The sequence below is a fragment of the Geotrypetes seraphini genome, chromosome 5 (genome assembly GCF_902459505.1).
Source record: "Geotrypetes seraphini chromosome 5, aGeoSer1.1, whole genome shotgun sequence".
NCBI classification, from domain to species: domain Eukaryota; kingdom Metazoa; phylum Chordata; class Amphibia; order Gymnophiona; family Dermophiidae; genus Geotrypetes; species Geotrypetes seraphini.
Genome location: NC_047088.1, coordinates 34,730,202 through 34,753,363, shown reverse-complemented (window position 1 = coordinate 34,753,363; position 23,162 = coordinate 34,730,202). Strand labels below are relative to the sequence as shown.

General features: G+C 40.7%; 1 protein-coding gene across 4 annotated transcripts in view; it reads left to right on the top strand.

Moving 5' to 3' along the window:
* Positions 1-23,162, top strand: part of FMR1NB (FMR1 neighbor) — a 121,211-nt gene that overhangs the window by 11,091 nt on the left and 86,958 nt on the right. For all 4 annotated transcript variants that reach the window (XM_033944369.1, XM_033944367.1, XM_033944366.1 and 1 more), the window contains exons 3-6: positions 1,110-1,220; positions 14,525-14,653; positions 15,516-15,612; positions 20,813-20,955. In XM_033944369.1, the coding sequence (XP_033800260.1) occupies positions 1,110-1,220; positions 14,525-14,653; positions 15,516-15,612; positions 20,813-20,955 (480 nt within the window). The remainder of the gene's footprint in view (positions 1-1,109; positions 1,221-14,524; positions 14,654-15,515; positions 15,613-20,812; positions 20,956-23,162) is intronic.

Here is a 23,162-nt window from a genome sequence, read left to right as displayed (position 1 = left end):
AAAAGTGGGCTTTTAGCTTGGATTTGAAGACTGTTAGAGACGGAGCAGGACGTATTGACTCTGGCAGCCTGTTCCAGGCATACGGCGCAGCAAGAAAGAAGGAACGGAGTCTGGAGTTGGCAGGGGAGGAGAAGAGTACAGATAAGAGGGACTTACCCGATGAACGGAGGGGGGGATAAGTGAGGAGAGATAAGAACATTGAAGAACTGCCAGTATGGACAGACCAAAGGTCCACCAATCCCAGTATCCTGTTTCCAATAGTGGCCAACCTAGGTCTCAAGTATCTAGCTAGTTCCCAAGAAGTAAAACAGATTTTATGCTGCTTATCCTAAGAATAAGCAGTGGACCTCAAATCGTGTTTCTACTAAGTTTCTTCTTTGCAGCAAGAAATCTGTCTGGGAGATTTCATTGATTGAAGGTCATGGAAAAACTTGCCAGTATTGGCTTTAATGCTCATTCTACACCAGAAATTCTCAGTCCAGTTCACAGGATACACCCAGGCAATCTAATTTTCAGGATATCTGTATAGAGTATACTTGAGAGGTTTCAAATCTATCTCATGCATGTTCTTTTGTGGATATCCTGAAAACCTGACAGGCTGGGAGTTTCCCGAGGACTGGGTTAAGAATAACTGAACTATAATGGTTCAAACTGTAGACCCAGAATTAAGAAGAAGTGTACCAAGAATAAGGAAACAAAAGGTCCTTGGATCCTTCTGCCTGAAAGAAATTCCCCAATATAGATTTCAAGCACATTGGGATTGTACCACGGGGTACCTTAGCATGCCATGTGGTAAGCCCTTTTAAACTTCAGGAAGTACCCATTAGTGCTCACTGCAGCTTGGTAAAAGGAACCCATTGTAATGAAATTCCTATAAATTAGTATTATAGTGTATTGTTTTAGAATTTTGATTTCAGAGCAATGTGCAGACATCCAAATTATGCAGACTTGATAGAGTGACATTGGTAAAACTCACCTCAATGGAAGTTGCTAAGTGTTGGTTTTTCCAAAAGTCAACAGAATCACAGATATACGGTATTCATAATTAAATGTAAAATATGAAAACTGCATATTTCAGCAGTAAGAATTTCATCATTATTGATCTCTAGGTTTTCCATCACCAAATGACAAACCCTTAAGCGTAAATCAAGAAACTTTGGAGAACCACGAAAATGGCAGAGACATGGGAATAGGAATACTTAATTTCTTCAATCCAAAGAGTAAGTGGACACCACATTTAGATTTCAGTGTTCTAAAATAAATACTTTATTTCACCGTATATGTTTAAGCTAATGCTATGCACAACGTAGTTTATGGTATTGCATGGATCATATCTATGCTGACCAATATTTTCTTATACAGAAGAAATTAACAGTGGCTCTGGTCATGGTTTGACAACAAAATGGGAAAAAATCAGCGACAGCAACCTCTAGGTTCCACAGTGTTTTATTCGTTCACATAAGGACTCGACATACATGTGTTTCAGCCTAACCAGCCTGCATCCCTCCATGGATTCAAGACAGTTAGACAAATTCCAACTGAACAAGGACATACGCTGGTAGGGCTAGTCTCAGTTAGGACGCTGGTCTTTGACCAAAGGGCCACCGCGTAAGTGGACTGTTGGGCATAATGGACCACTGGTCTGACTCAGCAGCGGCATTTCTTATGTTCAATGTGTACCCATAATTTTTTAGATTAGAGATCCTCTGTGTTCATCCCACACTTGTTTGAACTCTGTTACTGTTTTCTTCACCACCATCTCCGTAAAGAATTTCCTAACATTACTCTTGAATCTACCACTCCTCAACCTCAAATTATGCCCGCTGGTTTTACCATTTTCCTTTCTCTGAAATAGATTTTGTTCTACATTAATACCTTTCAAGTATTTGAATGTCTGAATCATATCTCCCCTGCCCCTCCTTTCCTCTAGGGTATACATATTCAGGGCTTTCAGTCTCTCCTCATAAGTCTTCCAGCGCAAACCTCCTACCATTTTCGTCGCCTTCCTCTGGACCGCTTCAAGTCTTCTTATGTCCTTTGCCAGATACGGTCTACAAAATTGAACACAATACTCCAAGTGGACCCTCACCATCAACTTGTACCAGGGCATCAACACCTTCTTTCTTCTACTGGTCACGTATCTCTCTATACAACCTAGCATCCTGGCAATAGCCACCACCTTGTCACACTGTTTCTTTGCCTTTAGATCTTCAGACACTATTATACCAAGTTCCCTCTCCCCATTCTTGCATATCAGCCTCTCACCTCCCAGCACATGCAGCTCCTTCTGATTTCTAATCCCCAAATGCATTACTCTGCACTTATTTGCATTGAATTTTAGTTGCCAGATATTAGACCATTCCTCTAACTTTTTCAGATCCTTTTTCCTGTTTTCCACTCCCTCCTTGGTGTCAAATCTTGGTATCATCTACAAAAATGCTAACTTTTCCTTCTAACTCTTCGGCAATGTTGCTCACAAACATATTGAACAGTATCGGCCCCAGCACACATCCCTGAGGAACTCCACTACTCACCTTTCCCTCCTCCGAGCAAATTCCATTAACCACCGCCCTCTGGCGTCTGTCCATCAACCAGTTTCTAATCCAGTTCACCATTTTGGTTCCTAACTTCAGCCCATCAAGTTTGTTCAAGAGCCTTCTTTGAGGAACCGTGTCAAAGGCTTTGCTGAAATCTAAGTAAATTACATCTAGCACATATCCTTGATCCAATTCTCTGGTCACCCAATCAAAAAATTCAATCAGATTTGTTTGACATGATTTACCTTTAGCAAACCTAAATACAAACAACCCAAGTGGTCTGAATAACAATTACTCATACAAGAGGCTATAACCCACTAAATGTGAGAAATACAAGCAAAAATTATTAATCCAGGAAAAGGCCTCAGAATTGGAGCCTACGCAAAGTCCTATCATGGACTAGACTGTCAGTGTAGTATTACCACTCCATGCTCCAATCATAGGCCAGAAAAACCTGGAACTTGTAGAATCTCTTAATTTATTATTCTTTTTAATTTATTAATATTTTTAATTTTATAATAAAGGTTTAAACCTTAAAGTCTATACTTAAAACTTCATTTTAAATTTTATTGTGGTTGATCTTAGAATTTTTCATAAATAGACCCTAAGGAAAATAATCTACAGTTACAACCCTGCTGTGACTAAATATTGTTTAACATTGCTATAATCGCAAAGGTAGAGAAGTTAAAGGTAACTAAATTACTTATCTTAAGCAGTTTTCATTATAGCTTGAAAGTCCTATAATGCCTGTACAATGGCTATGTCGCCGACGCGGCCAGCGTTTCGTGGGCAATAAGTACATCCACTGCTTCAGGGCTAATGGCCAAAAAGACATCAAGGCATCTAAAACAGGATGAAAACATTAGTGCCTTTCAAGATATTCAATAAAGCACCAAAAAGACTAATACTCACTCTGTTCTTTAAAACTGCCAAACTTTAGCAAAACCATGTTGCCTTGGATCCTGTAGCCCATTTGATTCTTGGGAATTTCAATATCCATTTTTTCAGCAATGCTTCCATTATTTTTCCAATAATCGAAGTGAGGCTTATGGGCCTGTAGTTTCCCACTTCATCTCTGCGACCACTTTTGTGAATAGGAACCACATCCGCTCTTCTCCAATCTCCAGGAACCACTCCCGTCTCCAAAGATTTGTTGAACAAGTCTTTAATAGGACCCACCAGAACCTCTCTGAGCTCCCTCAATATCCTGGAACTGATCCCATCCAGTACCATTGCTTTGTTCATCTTCAATTTTTCAAGTTGTTCATAAACACTTTCTTCTGTGAACATAAGAACATAAGAATTGCTGCTGCTGGATCAGACCAGTGGTCCATCGTGCCCAGCAGTCCTCTCACGCAGCAGCCCTTAGGTCAAAGGAACTTGTCTAACACGGTATCTACTCCATTTTCGTGTGTAACTTTGCCAGACAATCTAGGTCCTTCTCCAGGGTCTTCTGTGAACACAGAACAGAAGTATTTGTTTTAACATGTTTGCTTTTTACTCATTACTCTCCACATACCGATACATATCATCTTTTAGTCTTGCAATTCCATTATTCATCTTCTTCCTTTCACTAATATATATGAAAAACATTTTGTCTCCCTTTTTGACATTTCTAGCCATTACCAAATTTGGTGTCCTCTTACTAAGCTGCATTAGATGCTAACTTGTGCTTAACACTACTAAAAATGGAGTACTGTGAGGGGCACTCATGCAAATCTGTGCACTCAGTGGCGTATTAAGGGAGGGGCGAAGGGGACGGTTCGCCCCGGTCGCCATATTGGTTGGGGGTACCTGCACTCCTCCTCCTGTCCATCCCCTCTTCCTCTGACCACTCCTCCCCTTACCACGAACGTGCCCCCCTTCCCTTCTCCCAAAACTCTACTTGTTCACCACCGTGAGCAACAATGTCAATGTATTCCTCATAACTGCATCAGCTCTCCCACTGATGTCACTTCCTGGTGCCGTGCATAGGAAGTGACATTAAATGAAGTACCTGATTGTAAAACCACTTAGATAACCTTGATAGGCGGTATATAAATACCTAATAAATTTGAAATTTGAAACTAATTGGCTAGCACATGGATACTCTGTGAAGTATTACCACCTACAAAATGGTAACAGTAAACACTCGCATGGTAATCTAAAAAAAATGACCACACACTAATGGCAACATTAGCACATGATACCACTGTTGAAAAAAATGACAGTCATTAAACATTCAGTAAATAAGATGTGGAGAATAAAAGCCTCAGAATCAAGTGGCAGTAATATCACTAATTTGTAACGAAAACTGACTCAAACACAGTCATCAGAAAAAAACAAACCCTCCAACCTCTTCAAACATCACAAGAAAGCAGGAACTCACAATCTGTAGCACAGGTGCACAAAAATTCAGCTTATCTGGGACATCATGCTGGAATTAAACCCCCTCGCTGCATCATCTCTTCAGCACAGCAATCAATTACTGAAATCCAACATCATGCGCAGGGTGTGTGGTTATTCCCCTGAGGCAGTCGGTATGTTTGGCGAAACAAGAATTCTTCTCGGGTTATTGTAGTGGACTGACATTTTGTGGAAACATGACGTTGGATTACAGTGATTGATTAAAGTGCTAATGAGATGATGCGACGAGGGAGTTTAATTTCAGATAAGTTGAATTTTTCCATGTACGTATGCTGCAGATTGTGAGTTACTGTTTTCTACTGCAAGCTGACTTGCGATGTTGGAAGATGTTGCATTTATTTATGCCGATGTCTGTGTTTGAGGCAGTTTTCTTTACAATGTAATGATATTACCGCCACTTGATTCTGAGCCTTTCTTTGTTTTTATAACTTGCAATACAACAAAAATATTGGGAGTAACCTTAGATCAAGAATTTAGCTATCATAATCAAATCAGCACAGTTCTCAAAAACTGTTTCAATAAATTGCGACTTATCAGATCACTAACAAAGGTTCTTAAACCAGAAGCACTTAACATTCTTATTCACTCCCTAATTATTTCTAGGTTGGATTATTGTAATTCTTTATACTGTGGCATAACTCATAAAGAAATAAGAAGACTACAAATAATACAAAATACAGCTATAAAAATTATAACAAATTCAAAAAAATATGATCATGTTACACCTCTCCTACAAGATGCACACTGGTTACCTATTATACACAGAATAACGTTTAAAATCGTATTATTAACATTTAAAATCCAACAATCACATGAGCCGTTATTTCTGGATAGACTACTAATCCCTTACTCTTCACTAAGGACGCTGAGATCGACGCAACACAACTTATTAACCATCCCTTCTTTAAAAATAATTGGGACAAGAAGAGCAACTATATTTTCAGTACAAGCACCCCAACTGTGGAACAATTTACCAATTTATCTACGTAACGAACCATCACTGGTCAAATTCAAACACGGTTTGAAAAGCATTCTTTATAAAGATGCATTCAATACATAGATAAATAATTGTAATAAACACAGTACCTATTCTTTAAAGAATCAAATGAGTAGGACATCAACATGGAAACTATAAGTGCTTTTTAATCTTAATCCTCTTTTTTCCCTTCATTCAAAAGATCATTAATACTAATCTGGATCTTTATTTATTCTTCATATTAAAACTATCTACTTTTAAACTGATTAATTATTCCTAACATTACCTCTTTCCGTGAATCATTTTAAAATAACTGAAGCTCTTTCTATTAATTAATTTTCTTCATAATTTTTTTCTTTTCTCTAAATTGACCCTATCCTTATGTACAAACCTTAAATGTTTTTTTATTTATTTTTTTCTTTTTTAATCTTTTTTTAATTAATTGTATAAATTGTATTTCTGCCTTTTACTTACTTGTTTCAGTTTGTATTAATAGAACATAATGATTAGTCTCAGTGGCGTACCTAGGGTATGTGGCACCCGGGGCCCATCATTTTTTGACACCCCCCCCCCCCCCCCCCTCATGTAAAATTTTTTTTTTTTTTTTTTTTGCAATAACCATGAAATGGAATAAATGGTCAGAATAGAAACAGGCAGTGAAAATTTTCTTTTTTTTTTTTTTTTTTTTTCCAAAGTATTTTTATTGAGAATGGCAAAAGGTCCAGACAAGCAACCATGGTCTGTACAGAAACTTATACATTATCAAAAAGAACACAGAATGAGAGTAACAGCAACAACAAGCATGAACAAGCCTCTCCCAAGAGAAAATTGCCAATGAGAGGCATAGCAATACACAACAAAAGGCCAAAACTTGGGGCAAGCAAACAAATCCCACCCCAGAACCCACAAGAATAATAAGCCGGACTAGACCCTCAGCCATATTTTATAATGAAAAAACCCCCCACAAGCAACAACACCCAGACCGCTCACCAGACACACCAATCCGCACAACAAGCACCCAAGAAACACCCAGCCACCACCCAGACAAAACTACCAGACACACCTACCCCACCAAGCCCAGACCCAACCCCCCCTCCCCAGAGAGTGCAAGCGCAAAGTGGACCGTGAAAAGGGCAGCTGCAGAAGTGGAAAGCCCCAGATAAGTAGGTTAGCTAAAGAAAGCCCACAGATAGAAGAAATCAGGATAACAGAAGTTCCAACAAATGCTCCCACAGAAAATTTTCTTTTATTGAACCTCATTTATGTAACCATTATTCCAAACATAACATAACATAAATTATGTCTGAATTGTCATGACATCAGAAGTACATATGGAGTAGTTGCAGGTGATGCTTGGGACAGTTCTGATTATGTTAGTTTGGTTTTATGTGTTTTTTTAATAGAAGGGTTTTTATTTCTTTTTTTAAGGTTTTGTAGTTTGTGGTCGAGGTCAATAGGTTGTAGAGTTGGGGGTCAAGTGTTGCAGCTCGAATGGCTAGGAGGTTGTCGAACAGTTTTTTTCTTTTGACGTTTTTGGTTGGAGGGTGTGTGAATGGTGCGTGAGTTCTCCTATGTCTGTTTGAAGTGGATTGAATTATTTAGCTGAAGAAATTAGTTACCCCCCCCATTCCACACACATTAATTCTCTTCCATTTTTGTTCCCATTATAAAAAAACACTGATAAGTTCCCAGGAAAAAAATACATTAAAATAAGAAGTGAAAACAAAGGCCCCTACAGATGAGAACATAACATAAGAATAGCCTAACTGGGTCACACCAATGGTCCATCATGCCCAGTAGCCCATTCTCATGGTAGCCAATAATGCTGCCCGATTCAGAGAAAAATATTTCATTCGATCCGATTCACCCTGTTGAATCGATTTTTCGATTAGATTCACTGTTAATGACACCGCTTTTTAAGTTTAAACAAAGTATAACAATAAATTTCACAACAACAATAAATTTCACAAAGTACTTAAAAAAAAAAAAATCACATTTTTCCATTAAAGCAGTTCTGGAGACATTTGCTTGAACAGTCTTTTTTCCCAGTCCATAAGCAAGCAATATGAAAAAGATTTCCTTAATTATCTACTCAAACATTTTTGCTATTTACTTTCATTGTACCTATACTATTATTCAGTAGAAAAAATGGACTTAACTGTGCAGGAAATGAATCTCCTCATACACCCACCATATAGTGCAAAAATGTGCAAAGGTCTGTTTTTTTCTTTCGATCACTACATAGCCTAATGCCACACAAGCAGCGCTGTTACAAACATATTCTGAAGGTCAATGCTAAGGTTGACAAAGTTTCCTTCCTTGGACCAGAAGGAGATACTGACAAACCACTGGAAGAGATTCTAAAACAACTACCCAGAAATAACACCCAAAGACCCACTCAGTGTGTGAACCAGTTGAGTGGAGTGGACTAACTGGGGGTGGAAATGGGCCCAGAGTTTGCTCAGCAGAATTTCCCAGACTACCTCTTCCTCTCAACACACTGACATGCTACCACCACCACCAACACTAGGAACACCTCACCGAGTATGCCAGCAATGCTTATAAACTTTATAAAACACATTATTATATTTTCTTATAAAGCATATATTTTAACTGAACTCAGCCTTGCCATTCACAAAAATAGAAAAGTTCCCATTTCAAGCTGTCTCATGTACACTTTTCAAATCTAACATATTGTAATCACAAAACAGAAAATAAAATTATTTTTTCTACCTTTTGTTCTCTGATCAATATTCAAATCTTGTTGGTCCCAGGCTCTTGTTGTCTTGCTTGCCAGGGTCTCCTTTCTCCGTGCTAACCATCCGTCTGCCATCTCTGTTCTCCCCTTCCGTTTCCCTTCCCTCTCCCGGAGATCTGGCATCTTTCCTTTTTTTTGTCTCCATCCACAGATTCACCTTTTCTCAACTCCCCACCACCCCAGGATCCACCATCTCTCCCTTTCTGTTCCCAACTATCCTCCTATCCAGTATCTCTATCCCCCCTCCACACCATCCCCTGTTTCCAAGTTCTCTCCCTTTCTGTTCCTTCCCTCCCTAAATCCCATTATGCACCATCTCTCTCCCACTCCTCTGTTTTTAGACCCATTATTTCTAACCCCCAAAGTCTGGCATATGCATGTATCTTTGAACCCCCCCTTCCCTCTCTCCCTCTGTGTACTTTTACACCAGGACCCCCCTCCCCCGAAGGTCTGTCCCCCCTCCGAAGGGCTACACCCCACTCCTGAAGACCTGCACCCCCCGAAGGACTTTACCTCCCACCCGAAGGTCTGTCCCCCTCTGAAGGCCTAAACCCCACCCCTGAAGGACTGCACCCCCCCCCGAAGGCCTGCACTCCCTTGAAGGTCTGCACCCCCCCGAAGGCCTGTCCCCCCCTTGAAGGCCTGTCCCACCCCCTTGTAGGCCTGTCCCCCCTTTAAGGCCTGCCTGCCTGCCTTTCCCCCCCTTGAAGGCCTGTCTCCCCCTTGAAGGCCTGCACCCCCCTTGAAGGCCTGCACCCCCCCTTGAAGGCCTGTCCCACCCCCTTGTAGGCCTGTCCCCCCTTTAAGGCCTGCCTGCCTGCCTTTCCCCCCCTTGAAGGCCTGTCTCCCCCTTGAAGGCCTGCACCCCCCTTGAAGGCCTGCCTGCCTTTCCCCCCTTGAAGGCCTGCACCCCCTTGAATGTCTGCACCCCCCCCCGAAGGCCTGTCCCCCCTTGAAGGCCTGCCTGCCTGCCTGTCACCCCCCTCCCCCTTGAAAGCCTGCTTGCCTGCCCGCCCGCCCCACCCTGAAGGCCTGATGCCCCGACCCACCCCGAAGGACCGCTCGCCCCCCTGGCCTCCCCGCACCACCTATGAACAGCCGCAGCAGGATCGCGAAGTCAGCGTCGGGTACCAGCCCTAAGGGGGTGTTCCCGGCCTTGCCGTTCAGTCCCCCGCCACCCCCGAAGGACCGCTCGCCCCCCTGGCCTCCCCGCACCACCTATGAACAGCCGCAGCAGGATCGCGAAGTCAGCGTCAGCGATCCCTGCTGCTTCCTGCGCCACGGTCCCGCCCCTCCTCTGACGTCAGAGGAGGGGCGGGATCGCGTCGTAGGAAGCAGCGCAGGGATGCTGACGCTGACTTCGCGATCCTGCTGCGGCTGTTCATAGGTGGTGCGGGGAGGCCAGGGGGGCGAGCGGTCCTTCGGGGGTGGCGGGGGACTGAACGGCAAGGCCGGGAACACCCCCTTAGGGCTGGTACCCGGGGCGGCCCGCCCCCCCCCGCCCCCCCCTAGGTACGCCACTGATTAGTCTGTATAATAGTCTTTTTGGATTTGTCATCCCTGGCTTTTACAATTATGTAATACGCATTGAAATATTGGATATTGCGTAAAATCAAAATTTAATAAACTTGAACTTGAACTTGCTAGAGTTTCTCATTTTGTCAATTATGCCAACAGTAGTATTTTTTTTTAAATTATATATCTGTTGTATCCCTTCTGAAGTTGTGACATTAGCACAAAAAAATAAAAAATAGCCCATTTTACAGCCTCAGTAAAAATGACCTTAGCACATAGGAAAGACTTTGCAAGGATGTGCCAAGGCTACCTTTTACCATAGCTTAGCTAAAGGAATCTTCTTTCACTAAATGGCAGTAGAGGTTTCTACCACAGGCCAGCGAGGTAAATGCTCCAACACTCATAGGAATTCTATGAGCGTTGGAACAGTTACTGCACTGGCCCGCAGTAGAAACCTCTACCATCGTGTAGTAAAAACTCAGCATTTGTTAGATAATGTGCACTAAATCTTATTTGCACAAACTTTCCTTTAAGGTACCTTAATGAATTGAATATGTGCTAATGAATGTATATAACAAAAACAACCCCCCTCTTTTACTAAGGCGCAGAAGCCGATGCAGCGTGTGCTAATTGTTAACGCGTCCATAGAATATAACGGACGCGTTGGCATTTAGCGCATGCTAATTTTATGCGCACGCTAAATTGGCTACTGTACCTTAGTAAAAGGGCCCCAATGAGAATCTGAACAATATATACAGAATTTTTTTAAACAACCCAATTCACCTTGAATGGAGGAAAAGAGCACAGAAGACCCACCGTGAGGAAATCCATACTAGATTCTGCTAAACTCGCATTTAGTTCAAACAATTTTTATTGATGCAAACAACAACAAATACAACATTAAAACTTGTATAACAATGATGATGCATCAAATATAATAATATGATGAACATATTGATGTGGTCAATATTACATACAACACCAAGGTGCTTAGTATAATAATGAGCCCTACAAAGTCTATGGCAATCTACTTAGTATCAATCTATTTCCAGTCCTAACGTTCATAGATCAAATTTGTCATTCAGAACTGGATATCAAAAACTCATATCGTTTTTGAGTAAGCCTCAGCCCCACCACTCCACCGCTATGTTACCTCATACCTGCAGGAAGAATTACGTGGCACTTCATCATTGGCTGCCCATATACGCTCTATTATTGGTTCTTATGTTATTACTATATGCAAAATAATGTAATTATTGAAGGATAGTTTTGTTATCTATATAGATATTAGTGTTATGACTGAATGCAATAATATACTGTTCTTTTATTTATATAACAGTTCTTGTTTAAAAATCAATAAAGAATTATTTAAAAAAATTAAAAAATAAATAAATTATTGATATTATATTTGTTTTCCCTGATGAAGATCTTATTTTCCCGTATCCCTCAATGTGATTTGCAAGGAGGTGTGCATCCAACTTGCATTTGAATCCCATAATGGAGGTTTCCGTCACTACCTCCTCCGGGAGAGCATTCCAAGCATCCACCACTCGCTGTGTAAAACAGAACTTTCTGACATTTGTCCTGGGCCTGTCGCCCCTCAATTTCAGTCTATGACCTCTCATCCTAGTCACATTTGACAACGTCAAAAATGATGCTTCTTGCTCTATTTTGTCGAAACCTTTTAGTATTTTAAAAGTCTCTATCATATCCCCTCTCAGTCTTCTCTTCTCAAGGGTGAACAAGCTTAGTTTTCTGAGGCGTTCTTTGTAGCTCAAATTTCCCATACCTTTTACTAGCTTTGTGGCTCGCCTCTGCACCCTCTTCCAGCAGGGTTATATCCTTCTTTAGGTAAGGAGACTAGTGTTGGACACAGTACTCCAGGTGTGGTCTTACCATTGCTCTGTAAAGCGGCATTATGACGTCCGCCGATCTACTCGTAATACCCTTCTTTATCATGCCTAACATCCTATTCACTTTCTTTGCCGCCACTGCGCATTGCGCCAATGGCTTCAGGGTCCTGTCTATCAGTACCCCCAGGTCCCTTTCTTGTTCGCTCTTGCCCAATGTCACACCTAACATTTTATAATCATGTTCCTTGTTTTTCGTACCCAGATGCATCACTTTGCATTTGTCTATATTAAACTTCATCTGCCACTTTTCCGCCCATTTCTCTAGCTGGTTCAGATCTCTCTGGAGTTCTTCAATGTCCTTTTGTGATCCAACTGATCGACATAGTTTCATGTCATCTGTGAACTTGATTATATTGCTCGTCGTTTCCTCCTCTAGGTCATTTATGAATATGTTGAATAATATTGGTCCGAGAACCGAGCCCTGGGGCACATCGCTTGTCACCTTTTCCCAGTCCGAGAACTTCCCATTTATGCCTACCCTCTCCAATCTGTTCTACAGTCAATTTCCTATCCATCCTAGTATATCCCCTTCAATCCCATGGCTTTGTAGTTTCCTCAGAAGCCTAGCGTGTGGAACCTTGTCGAACGCCTTCTGGAAGTCCAAGTATATTATATCCACCGGGTCTCCGCTATCGATTTGTTTGTTCACCTTTTCAAAAAATTGAAGTAAATTCATCAGACATGACTTCCCTTTCCTGAAGTCGTGTTGACTAGCTCTCATCAAGTCGGGATTCTCCAGGTGTTGCACTATGCTATCCTTGATTAATGCTTCCACCATCTTCCCAGGAACCGAAGTAAGACTCATAGATCTATAGTTGCCCGGTTCTCCTCTTGATCCTTTTTTGAAGATTGGAATGACATTTGCTATCTTCCAGTTATCTGGTATTTGTCCGGTTTTAATTGACAAGTTAGCTAGGGTTTGTAAAAGCTCTAAGATTTCTACCTTATCTCCTGTTGATTATCTGTGGATAGCTAAATGAGATTTAGCTGGCTGGCTTTGCTGGCTGGAAGCTATTCCTGGCTAGCCAAGTCCTACTAAATATCATTGGGGGGTTGTAGGCTAGTGTAAATGCCAGCATCCAGGTTAAGCATGCTAAATCTGTATTCTATTATTCTGTGCACAGGTTTGTGGAATGTCCTTGACTTATAGTCACGCCCTTTTTGAGTTGCAAACTAGTAGAACATAAGAACATAAGAATTTGCTTCCGCTGGGTTAGACCAGAGGTCCATCGCGCCCAGCGGTCCGCTCCCGCGGCGGCCCATCAGGTCCATGACCTGTAAAGTGGTCTTTTGTCTAGAACCTGTTCTTCCCTAATCCTTTATATCCTTCAAACCCCTTTTCTTTTTTTATCTATATCCTTTCTTTCTCCTTTATCTGTAACCTTCAATCCCTTTATCCTTCAGGAATTTATCTAGTCCCTCTTTGAAACCCCATAATGTAGTTGACCTATTACACCCTCCGCAAGCGCATTCCAGGTATCCACCACCCTCTGTGTGAAGAAGAATTTCCTAGCATTGGTTTCTAAACCTGTCCCCTTTCAATTTCTCCGGATGTCCTCTTGTTCTTGTAGTTCCCAGTACGCTAAAGAACCTGTCCCTCTCCACCCTCTCTATGCCTTTCATAATCTTGTACGTCTCTATCATGTCTCCTCTGAGTCTCCGCTTCTCCAGGGAGAAGAACCCAAGTTTCTCTAATCTCTCAGCGTATGAAAGATTTTTCCATACCCTTTATCATTCGTGTGGCTCTTCTCTGGATCCTCTCAAGTATCGCCATGTCCTTCTTAAGTTAGACATTATCCCGTATAGAATAGCACACATCCAGATGTGTGTGCAAATTTTAATGAGTGCCAAATGCTAAGAAAAAAAATTAAAAAATTTAAATTGAGTCAGGTTGGGCAGACTGGATGGACCATTCGGGTCTTTATCTGCCGTCATCTACTATGTTACTATGTTACTATATGTAATTGCCATCAATTGGTTGTTAGCACCCAACTCTCGATGTTAATTGTCTCATTACTCAATTAATTTGCATGTGCATCTTGGACAAGCGCTCTAATTTGGGTGCACAGTTCTGGGCACCATATTTAGTACCTGGGAGGTAAATAAGTAACTAAAAGAGCAGCTTCCACATGGGAGTGTTGTCCTATCATTCTATCTCTGCCCTGCAGGATTATGATTAGTGGAGAGCAAGGGTTCTCATGATATTGCTATGTTTGGCTTTTTTCACTGGAAATCAGATCAGGACTATTTCACGTAAACTTTTGCCGATGTTAATACATTTTTAGACAACATTGGCTTAAATATAACTTGTGTCAAAAGCTTAGGGGTGAATTCCTATGTTGTATCTGTGGCAACCCAAAGACGTAATCAGCTCCCTCTCTAAGAATCTAAAATGTTATTTCTATTTTGTTCCTGATAGCATGTTCAACAAGAAATTCTATAAGAATAGTTTGCAACGAAGATCAGGAAACCAATGAAACAATGTGTTTGATCAAAAAGTGCTGTCCAGCTAAGGAATATATAAAATGCTACAAACCAATTAGAGACAGTAAGTATTTCCCATGTATTTGTTATATAACTAAAGCTTTCATTTTTCTGTATTACTTTACAACCGGAATTAAAATATATGGCTATTTTGAACTAGGATAGTGGACTGGTAATGCTCCTTTTGTTTCCTTACCTCCCCTTTTCACCTTCCCTTTAATTTTTTATTTTTTTTATTTTTTACTTCGATGTATTTTATTCTCCCACCCTAACCCCCACTACCTTATGTATCAAACCAGTCCAAGTCCCGTCCGTCAATTATGTAAATACTTACCCCCTCTTTTACTATGGCCCTTTTTTTACAAAGGCGCGCTAAGAGTTTTAGCGTGGATTTAGCACGTGCTGAATCAACGTGTGCACTAGCCGCTAATGCATCCATAGGATAACATGCATGCATTAGCATTTAGCGTGCGCTAAAAAGCATAGCGCACCTTTGTAAAAGAGGGGATATGGTGCGCTAACCGATTAGCTTGCGCTAAACGCTAATACGTCTATAGACTAACATGCAAGTGTTAGCATTTTGCGTGCTCTAAATCGATTAGCACGCTAATCGGTTAGCGCACCTTAGTAAAAGAGGGCCTTAGTTAATGACCTTTTTTTCCTTTTATTTTAGAACTATATTTTAATTCTAATATTGTAATTGTACTCTATAAACCGATCAGATACTCGTTGATGGTCGGTATATCAAATATAGAATAAATTTGGAAATGTATTGCATCGCTTGGCCAGCTAGCTCAGCATGGGTTAACCAGACAGGACCCGCTCCTCAGTTAACTTCATTTGAATATCAGGTTCTTAGGTCTGATATGGGTTTTGAAAATGTTTTGTTTCTTATGATACATACTTTCTGGTGCTTAAACCGACAGAAGCTCAGTGGGCTTTCCGAATCTCTCTGCTTGGCCTGGCAGTGCTGACTCTGCTTGGATGCTTTCCTATTTTGTGTTGCCATGTCTTACAAAGATGGTAAGTACACATCGTATAAAATTTAAAACATATACAGTATAGACTCGGTTATATGATCAAGTAAACTTTTTTTTTTTTCAGTTCCAAAATTTTATTAAAATTTTATATAGTAACATGCAATAAGCAGGAGAAACATATTAAACAAATTGCTCATAACACTATTAGCACAAAGCTTAGGAGATTAAAACACGAAATCCTTGAAATGAAACGCCCTCCCCCCACCCGTCCCGTTTGCAGAGGGTGAAAAATGTAAACTTTCAGAAAAGAATGATAGATTGCACCCAAATATGTAACAGTTGAATATTAGCTATAATGATTCTTGTTGTTCACACTTCTAGGGGTTAGCTTTAATTAGACTATGATTTCTCCACACAAATCACAGAAATGCCTCTTTCACAGATGATCAATAAGAACAAAATATCCATCTCAACAGAAAAGACACACATGGCTGAGTTAAACTGAGAACTGTACATTATGATGCATTAAGAGCCATCTTGTGACTGAATTCCAGCAGGAGTATTGATCAAAATCAGGGAGGCAGGGAAGAGGGCAGGGAGGGGTGCCACCCCACCCTCGGGCGCCGCTCACCCTTACTACGCCACTGGTTGGGTACAGTATTTCTTTTTTTACTTTTCCCAGAGGGCTCACCATACAATATAAGTGGGTTATGGTGAGATTGCACCTGGGACCGTGTATGTGACGTCCACTGCAGTGCCCTTTAGGTTTCCTCACTGCTCTGCTGGCCAGTCTACAAAGTATCATGTCCCGTCCCGTCCCCCCCCCCCCTCCCGTCCCAACAATGGATTCTTTTTGTGCTTTTCTCCCTTAGGACTTGTTTTTGTTTTTGTTTTTTTTAAAGATGCCCTGAGCACAAGAATGACTCTAAAACAGCAATTTTCAAAAGAAAAATAGATATGTTCTGGATTTGAAAATCATTATGTTTGCCACTTGATTTTGGCGAGTTTTCAGCAAAAAGTCTTAAATCAGATATAGAGAAATCATATCAAAAATGCCCATGTATATATTTTATCTGTGTTACATGCATGTTCTTCCATACATATCAATTATACCCTGCTGATATTGAGTGTATATGGTTAAGTGCCACTGAATATCCCTGGATAGTCCTGCGCAAGTGATTTAACCAGACAGGAGTCTCTCCTGCCCGATTAAATATCTTTGAATATCAGCCTCTAGGTATTTTTCTAGAGTTATTGGACAGATTGTGAACCCACCAGTACAGAGAGGAAAAAATGCTTGAGTACCTTGGAGTGGCATAATTTAAAAAAATAAAAAAGTCTAAGTCCCCTTTAGGCCTAAATCAGTAGATGCTGAAGTTGACAGCAGGGAAATGTCATTCTCAAAAAAAATTGAGGGGTGTTTGGGGGGATTTTTAAATAAATTTTATTATTTTCCAATATGAACAGTGCAATATAAATATATACATCTGAAACATATCAAACCATTACAAAGCACTTTTGAACTACAGAAATTAAAAGACATCATTACCCCCCCCCCAACCCTGTTTAACTCAGAAATGTAAACATACATCAAACATATATGCAGTATCCCCCCTCCCCTCCCCCGGATGTATATGGGAACGAAACCTAATTTAAAAGAGATATAAGACATAAATATATAACTACATATCTTAAATAGATGCAACAAAAGCTGCTAACGGGCCCCACACTAACTTAAATACCTTATTATTCCCCAAAATTTCTGCATTCATTTTTTCATATTTGTAACTAGAACACAAATTTGCCCACCAAAAAGGAAAATTTAAAGTATCAGAACTCTTCCAATTTCTTGTTATCATTTGCATGGCTATCCCTGTCATCATGAAAAGCCTGCCTTTATATCGGTCAAATGGGGGTTTAACATACAATAAGATACCACATATAACCATCTCATATGACAATGAAATTGCAGAATCAAGTATTACATTGATTTGTCCCCAAATCGAATTGAGGGGTTTTTTTTTGAGAATGGCCTACCTGCACGTTCAGCAATCGCAGAGAGAGGGGAGACATGATAGAGACGTTCAAATATCTTACAGGCCATACTGAGATGGAGGAAGATATCCTTTTCTTACAGGTCCCACGGCAACAAGAGGGCATCCGCTCAAACTCAAGGGTGGGAGATTTCATGGTGACATCAGGAAATACTTCTTCACGAAAAGGGTGGTTGATCGTTGGAATGGCCTTCTACGTCAGGTAGTTGAAGCCAGGAACGTGCTCGACTTCAAGAAACAATGGGATAAACATGTGGGTTCACTTCGGGGAATTGCTTAGGGGGAGTATTATTTTAATGGGAGGGTTCTTTTGAGTGGGCAGACGTGTTGGGCCGACGGCCCTTTTCTGCCGTCATACTCTATGTTTCTATGTTACTCACCCAGACTGCCCCTACGTCTATCCCTACACCACATTCCCAACCAAAAAAAATCACCCAAGTCCCAAGCGCCCAAACCCAGACCTTTTAGGTGAAGGAGGGGCCAGTACTTCGCCTAAAAGCAGGATTCTGTAACAGGTATCTGTGAAAAAACAACGCCGGTTACAGAATCCTGTAAACTCCCCTACCACATGTACCGATTTAGGCCGCTTTTTAAAATAATAATTTTTTAAATAATTTAAAATAATAATTTTTTTAAATTATTATGAGCCGCTTAGGCTATAAGTGGTATATAAATACTACAAATAAATAAATACTCATAATTTTTTCTGCAGGTAGGATAGTTGTTTATCAAGGTAAAAGACCTGATGAAAATAGTACTCGCCTCTAAATGTGGGTTGTTTTAATTGCAATGATATTCAGTGCTATTTAGCCGGCAGTGAATGGCTCCTGGATGGCGGCTACCCACCAATATTCAGCAGGAGATGGCCAGCTTTCTCCTGCTCAATATTCCATTCGGCAGATTGGCCAATGACCGGCTATGTGCCAATATTCAGCTTTTGGCCTGGCTAAGTTCAATAGCCAGGTAGACCCACCTAAAAATCAGGTCTGTCTCCGGCTGCTAAGACTTAACCAACCAGCTGATGAATATCAGCCTAGCTGGTTATGTCTCAGTAGGTCAAAAGTAAACTGGAAATTCAATGCCATTTGCTGGATACGGTGCCGGCATTGAATTTCTGGTTTCACTGTGGGCCACTGAAGACAGTTGGCTATCTCCCGTGGTCTGAAAATCAGGTGGAATGGGGATACTTTTGCCTGCAGCTGAAAAGTGGTGGAGAAAGTGTGGTGAGGTCAGAGAATTAGGATTAGGATTTATTTATTTATATACCACTTGTAGCCTAAGTGGTTTACATTCAGGTACTCAAGTATTTTTCCCTATCTGTCCTGGTGGGCTCACACTCTACTTAATGTACCAGGGTTAATGAGGGATTAAGTGACTTGTGAATCAAAAAAAAAAAAAAAATATATATATATATATAGGACTCACAAAAATACATCTCTTGTATAATCTTCAATCTCAAAAAAATTAATTAAGCCTAATTAGCTTAATTAAGTTAAGTTCTTTATAAGAATTTTATAAGAAATTTTTTTGACATTTTTGTGGTACCACTAGGCAGGAGGAGGAGAGAGTCGATGAGGTTATTTCCCTGTCCAGTGCTGTTGTTAAGTTAATTACTGACAATGCACAGGGATCTGAGGCCTCTCCTCTTATAAAATAAAATAATCCTTTCAAGCACAAGATCGTTTGAGATAAGTTTAATGAGAGAATACTTATCACTGTTTCCATTTTTTCGAGATTATTAAAGATTATACAAGAGAGGTATTTTTGTGGGATTACCGCATTTTCACGCATATAACGTGCATACGCGTATAGCGCGCGGGTCCAAACCATTTGTGCAAAAAAAATTTTATATAGCACGCACACGGGTATACCGCGCATGCTGCTATAACCTCCTCCTGCCACTCCCACTTACTCCCTCTTCTGGCCTGCGAACCGGCATCCTCCCCCCGCTCGCGTCACCCTCCCTCCCCCGCGATCCTACATCCCCCCAGCACCACAAAGACATCGGTCGCTTACCCGATTGGGCACCGGCACCAGCACCAATGCACAGGACGTGCCTGCCAGTGCCCGAAGATCCTCCCTCGTTGGGCTGGGCTGGGCTGGCCTGGGCGGTGCGAGGGAGATCCTCCCTCTTCCCTGTGCCGGGCTGGACTGGGCTTTGAGCATTTGCGCATGCTCAAAGCCTTCTGGTCTCCAAAATCTCGGAGAGAGCGAGACCAGAAGGCTTTGAGCATGCGCAAATGCTCAAAGCCTTGTCCAGCCCGGCACAGGGAAGAGGGAGGATCTCCCTCGTACCGCCCAGCCCAGCCCAGCCCAGCCCAACAAGGGAGGATCTTCGGGCACTGGCACTGGCACGTCCTGTGCATTGGTGCTGGTGCCGGTGCCCAATTGGGTAAGCGACCGATGTCTTTGCGGTGCTGGGAGGGATGTAGGATCGCGGGGGAGGGAGAGTGACGCGAGCGGGGGGGAGGATGCCGGTTCGCAGGGGGAATGCCGGATCGCACTGAAAAAAAAAATTTGTATAACGCGCTCACACATATAACGTGCATGGTTATACTCGGTTTGTAAAATCGTGTATAACGCGCGCATTATATACGTGAAAATACGGTAAGTGATTTGCCCAGGGTAACAAGGAACAGCACCGGGATTTGAGCCCACAACTTTAGGGTGCTGAGGATGTAGCTCTAACCATTGTACAGAGGTTTCATTTGAAAAGCCCCACAGATGCTTTTGGCTAATAGAGCTGCACCTTCTTCAAAGTAGATATAAACATATCTAGTAAGACGCCAGACTCAGTCCTGCAACTGAGGCATTTTCAAGGAGAAATCCTACACAGGATTCCCTCTGGAAATGAGATTTCACATTCCATGAAGTTTAAAAACCACCTTTTTATTTGACATAATTTAGTATTCCACCTCTATTTCCATAAGCATGTAACTATAAATCCTTCCCTTTCCCAGAAAAAGAATGCAATGATTCACTTCTGTTGACCACCTGAGATCAAATTCATTTGCATTTTTACATGTCTCTATGGATGCTATATGAAGTCTGTTTTCTCTGAAAACAAAAAAATGACTCTGGTCCTCATTCTCGCTAAAGCATGTACATCCAAGTGAAACTTGACAACTGAGTACTATAATGGTTCCCCTTGAGGGGGAATTCTAATGATTTCACTTTACTATCTTATAGCAAATGGACAAATCCTTTGCAAGAAGAAAATAAAGAAGTAAGCACACTTAAAAGAAAACAAGCAGAAAAGACAGAAAACATTGGTGGTTTCATACTGGATTTACTTAAAGAAGATGCTGAATATCGCAAGAAAAAGAAAGAAGGTATACATGTATCTGAAAGTTGCGATATCTAATTGTTCAGATTTAACATGTAATAATGTTGCACATTTGTTGATGTTAGACCACACGGCTTTTGAAGCATAAGCCAGTGCAAGGTCACTGATGTCCTTCCTTGGTTTTAATATCCTTTTCTAAAAATCAGAAGTCATGCATACAGCCAGTCTAGCTGCTCAAGGGAGTGATATGCTCTTCAACGAGGATAGGAATGGGCAACTTGAAATTTTTAAGTTTATTTATTAGAAAAAAGGATGGCTAGCAAGACTAAGAAAGTTATAATACCTCTGTATCGCTCAATGGTATGACCTCACCTTGAGTATTGCATTCAGTTCTGTTCTCCGTATCTCAAAAAAGATATAGGGCCTGTTTTAGAAAGCCACACTAGCATCTGCCGAAGCCCTTTAAATCTCTATGGGCTTTGAGGTCGTTACTGCAGCGGCCCGCACTAAACGGTTTCATAAAAGAGGCGTATAGTGGCACTAGAAAAAGTTCAAAGAAGAACGATCTAAACAACAAAGAAACCCCTGGTTTAATTCTTCACTTTTATTATTGAAACGCCAATTGCGCTCTGCAGAACGCAAATGGCGTAAACTCCCTTCTCAAACTAACCTGGATAATTATAAGAACCAATCCAATTATTATCGTCAATCAATCAATACTGCAAAGAAACAATATTACTCAAAAAAAATTTCTTTAACAAAAAACTCATCCACTCTTTTTAAAATTCTTAAAAAATTAACAATATTTAAACGCAAACCTGGTATTCCTGAAAATAATACCCCGTCTGCCCAAAGTCTGGCTGATTACTTCCAAACCAAAGTAATATTAATAAGATCTAACATTATTAATAAAATTACTTCCCCACAACGCTTCGTAAACTCAGAAGAGACTGGATTTTCAAATCTAAATTCTACATGTTCTAATTTCTCTCTCCCCTCTTTAAAAGATATAGAACACGTCCTCCAATCCATTAATATCAAAGGTTCTAATATTGATTCTCTTCCCCCTTTCTTCTATAAATGCTTCTTTTCTATACTGGGACCTTACATTCTTCAAATAATTCATAAATGCTTCACCACTGCAAGCCTTCCGTCAGATTGGAAGCACTCGATCCTTCACCCGCAGATAAAAGATTCAAAAAACTCTCTCATAGAAACTTCAAATTATCGTCCAATAGCTAATCTCCCGTTCTTAGCCAAACTAACAGAAAAACTTGTATTTCAGCAATTATCAGTTTTCATTGATAAAACACAGGTACTGCATCCTAATCAAGTAGGATTCCGTAAAAATCATTCTACAGAACACTCTTTAATAGGTCTCACAACAACTATACAGTACAACCTTGACCAACATAAGTGTGTATTATTAATTTCTTTGGATCTTGCGGCTGCTTTCGACACCATTGACCACCTCTTACTATTACAAAGACTTGCTTCCATTGGATTAACTGACCAAGCTCTGGAATGGTTTAGATCTTATTTCACTGACAGATCTTCCTCCGTCCATTTTAATAATTCCATTTCAAAACCATTTTCTTCTAACTTCGGTGTTCCTCAAGGCTCTATTTTATCTCCGTTACTGTTTAATATCTATCTGGCACCCCTTCTAACTCTCTGCCAATCAATCGGATTTACAGCTTATGCCTACGCCGATGACTTACAACTATTACACAACATAGACCCTGCAAGTCCAAATGACATTTTTTCTATAAATCAAAAATTATCCATTATTCATGACTGGTTAAATACAAATATGCTCTCCCTAAGCATTTCTAAAACTAACATCATGTTATTCTCATGGAAAGAAGGGTTACAATTAACTGCTCCTATCTCAATCGATAACACTCCACTTAAACCAACCACTACTATAAAAATCTTAGGTGTGATAATTGACCATAAACTCACATTTCGCTCACAAATTAGTGCTCTAGTCAGAAACTGTTTTTATAAATTAAGGATGATTAGATCTTTGGCCCCCCTTCTCGATGCCAAATCCCTTACTACACTAATTCATTCCCTTGTGATAGCCAAACTGGACTATTGTAATTCTCTACTGAAAGGGATAAACCTAAAGGACATAAAACGTTTACAATTGATTCAAAATACAGCTATCAAACTTCTATCAGGTTCAAAGAAATATGATCATGTCACTCCTCTTTTACAAAAAGCCCACTGGTTACCCATCATATACAG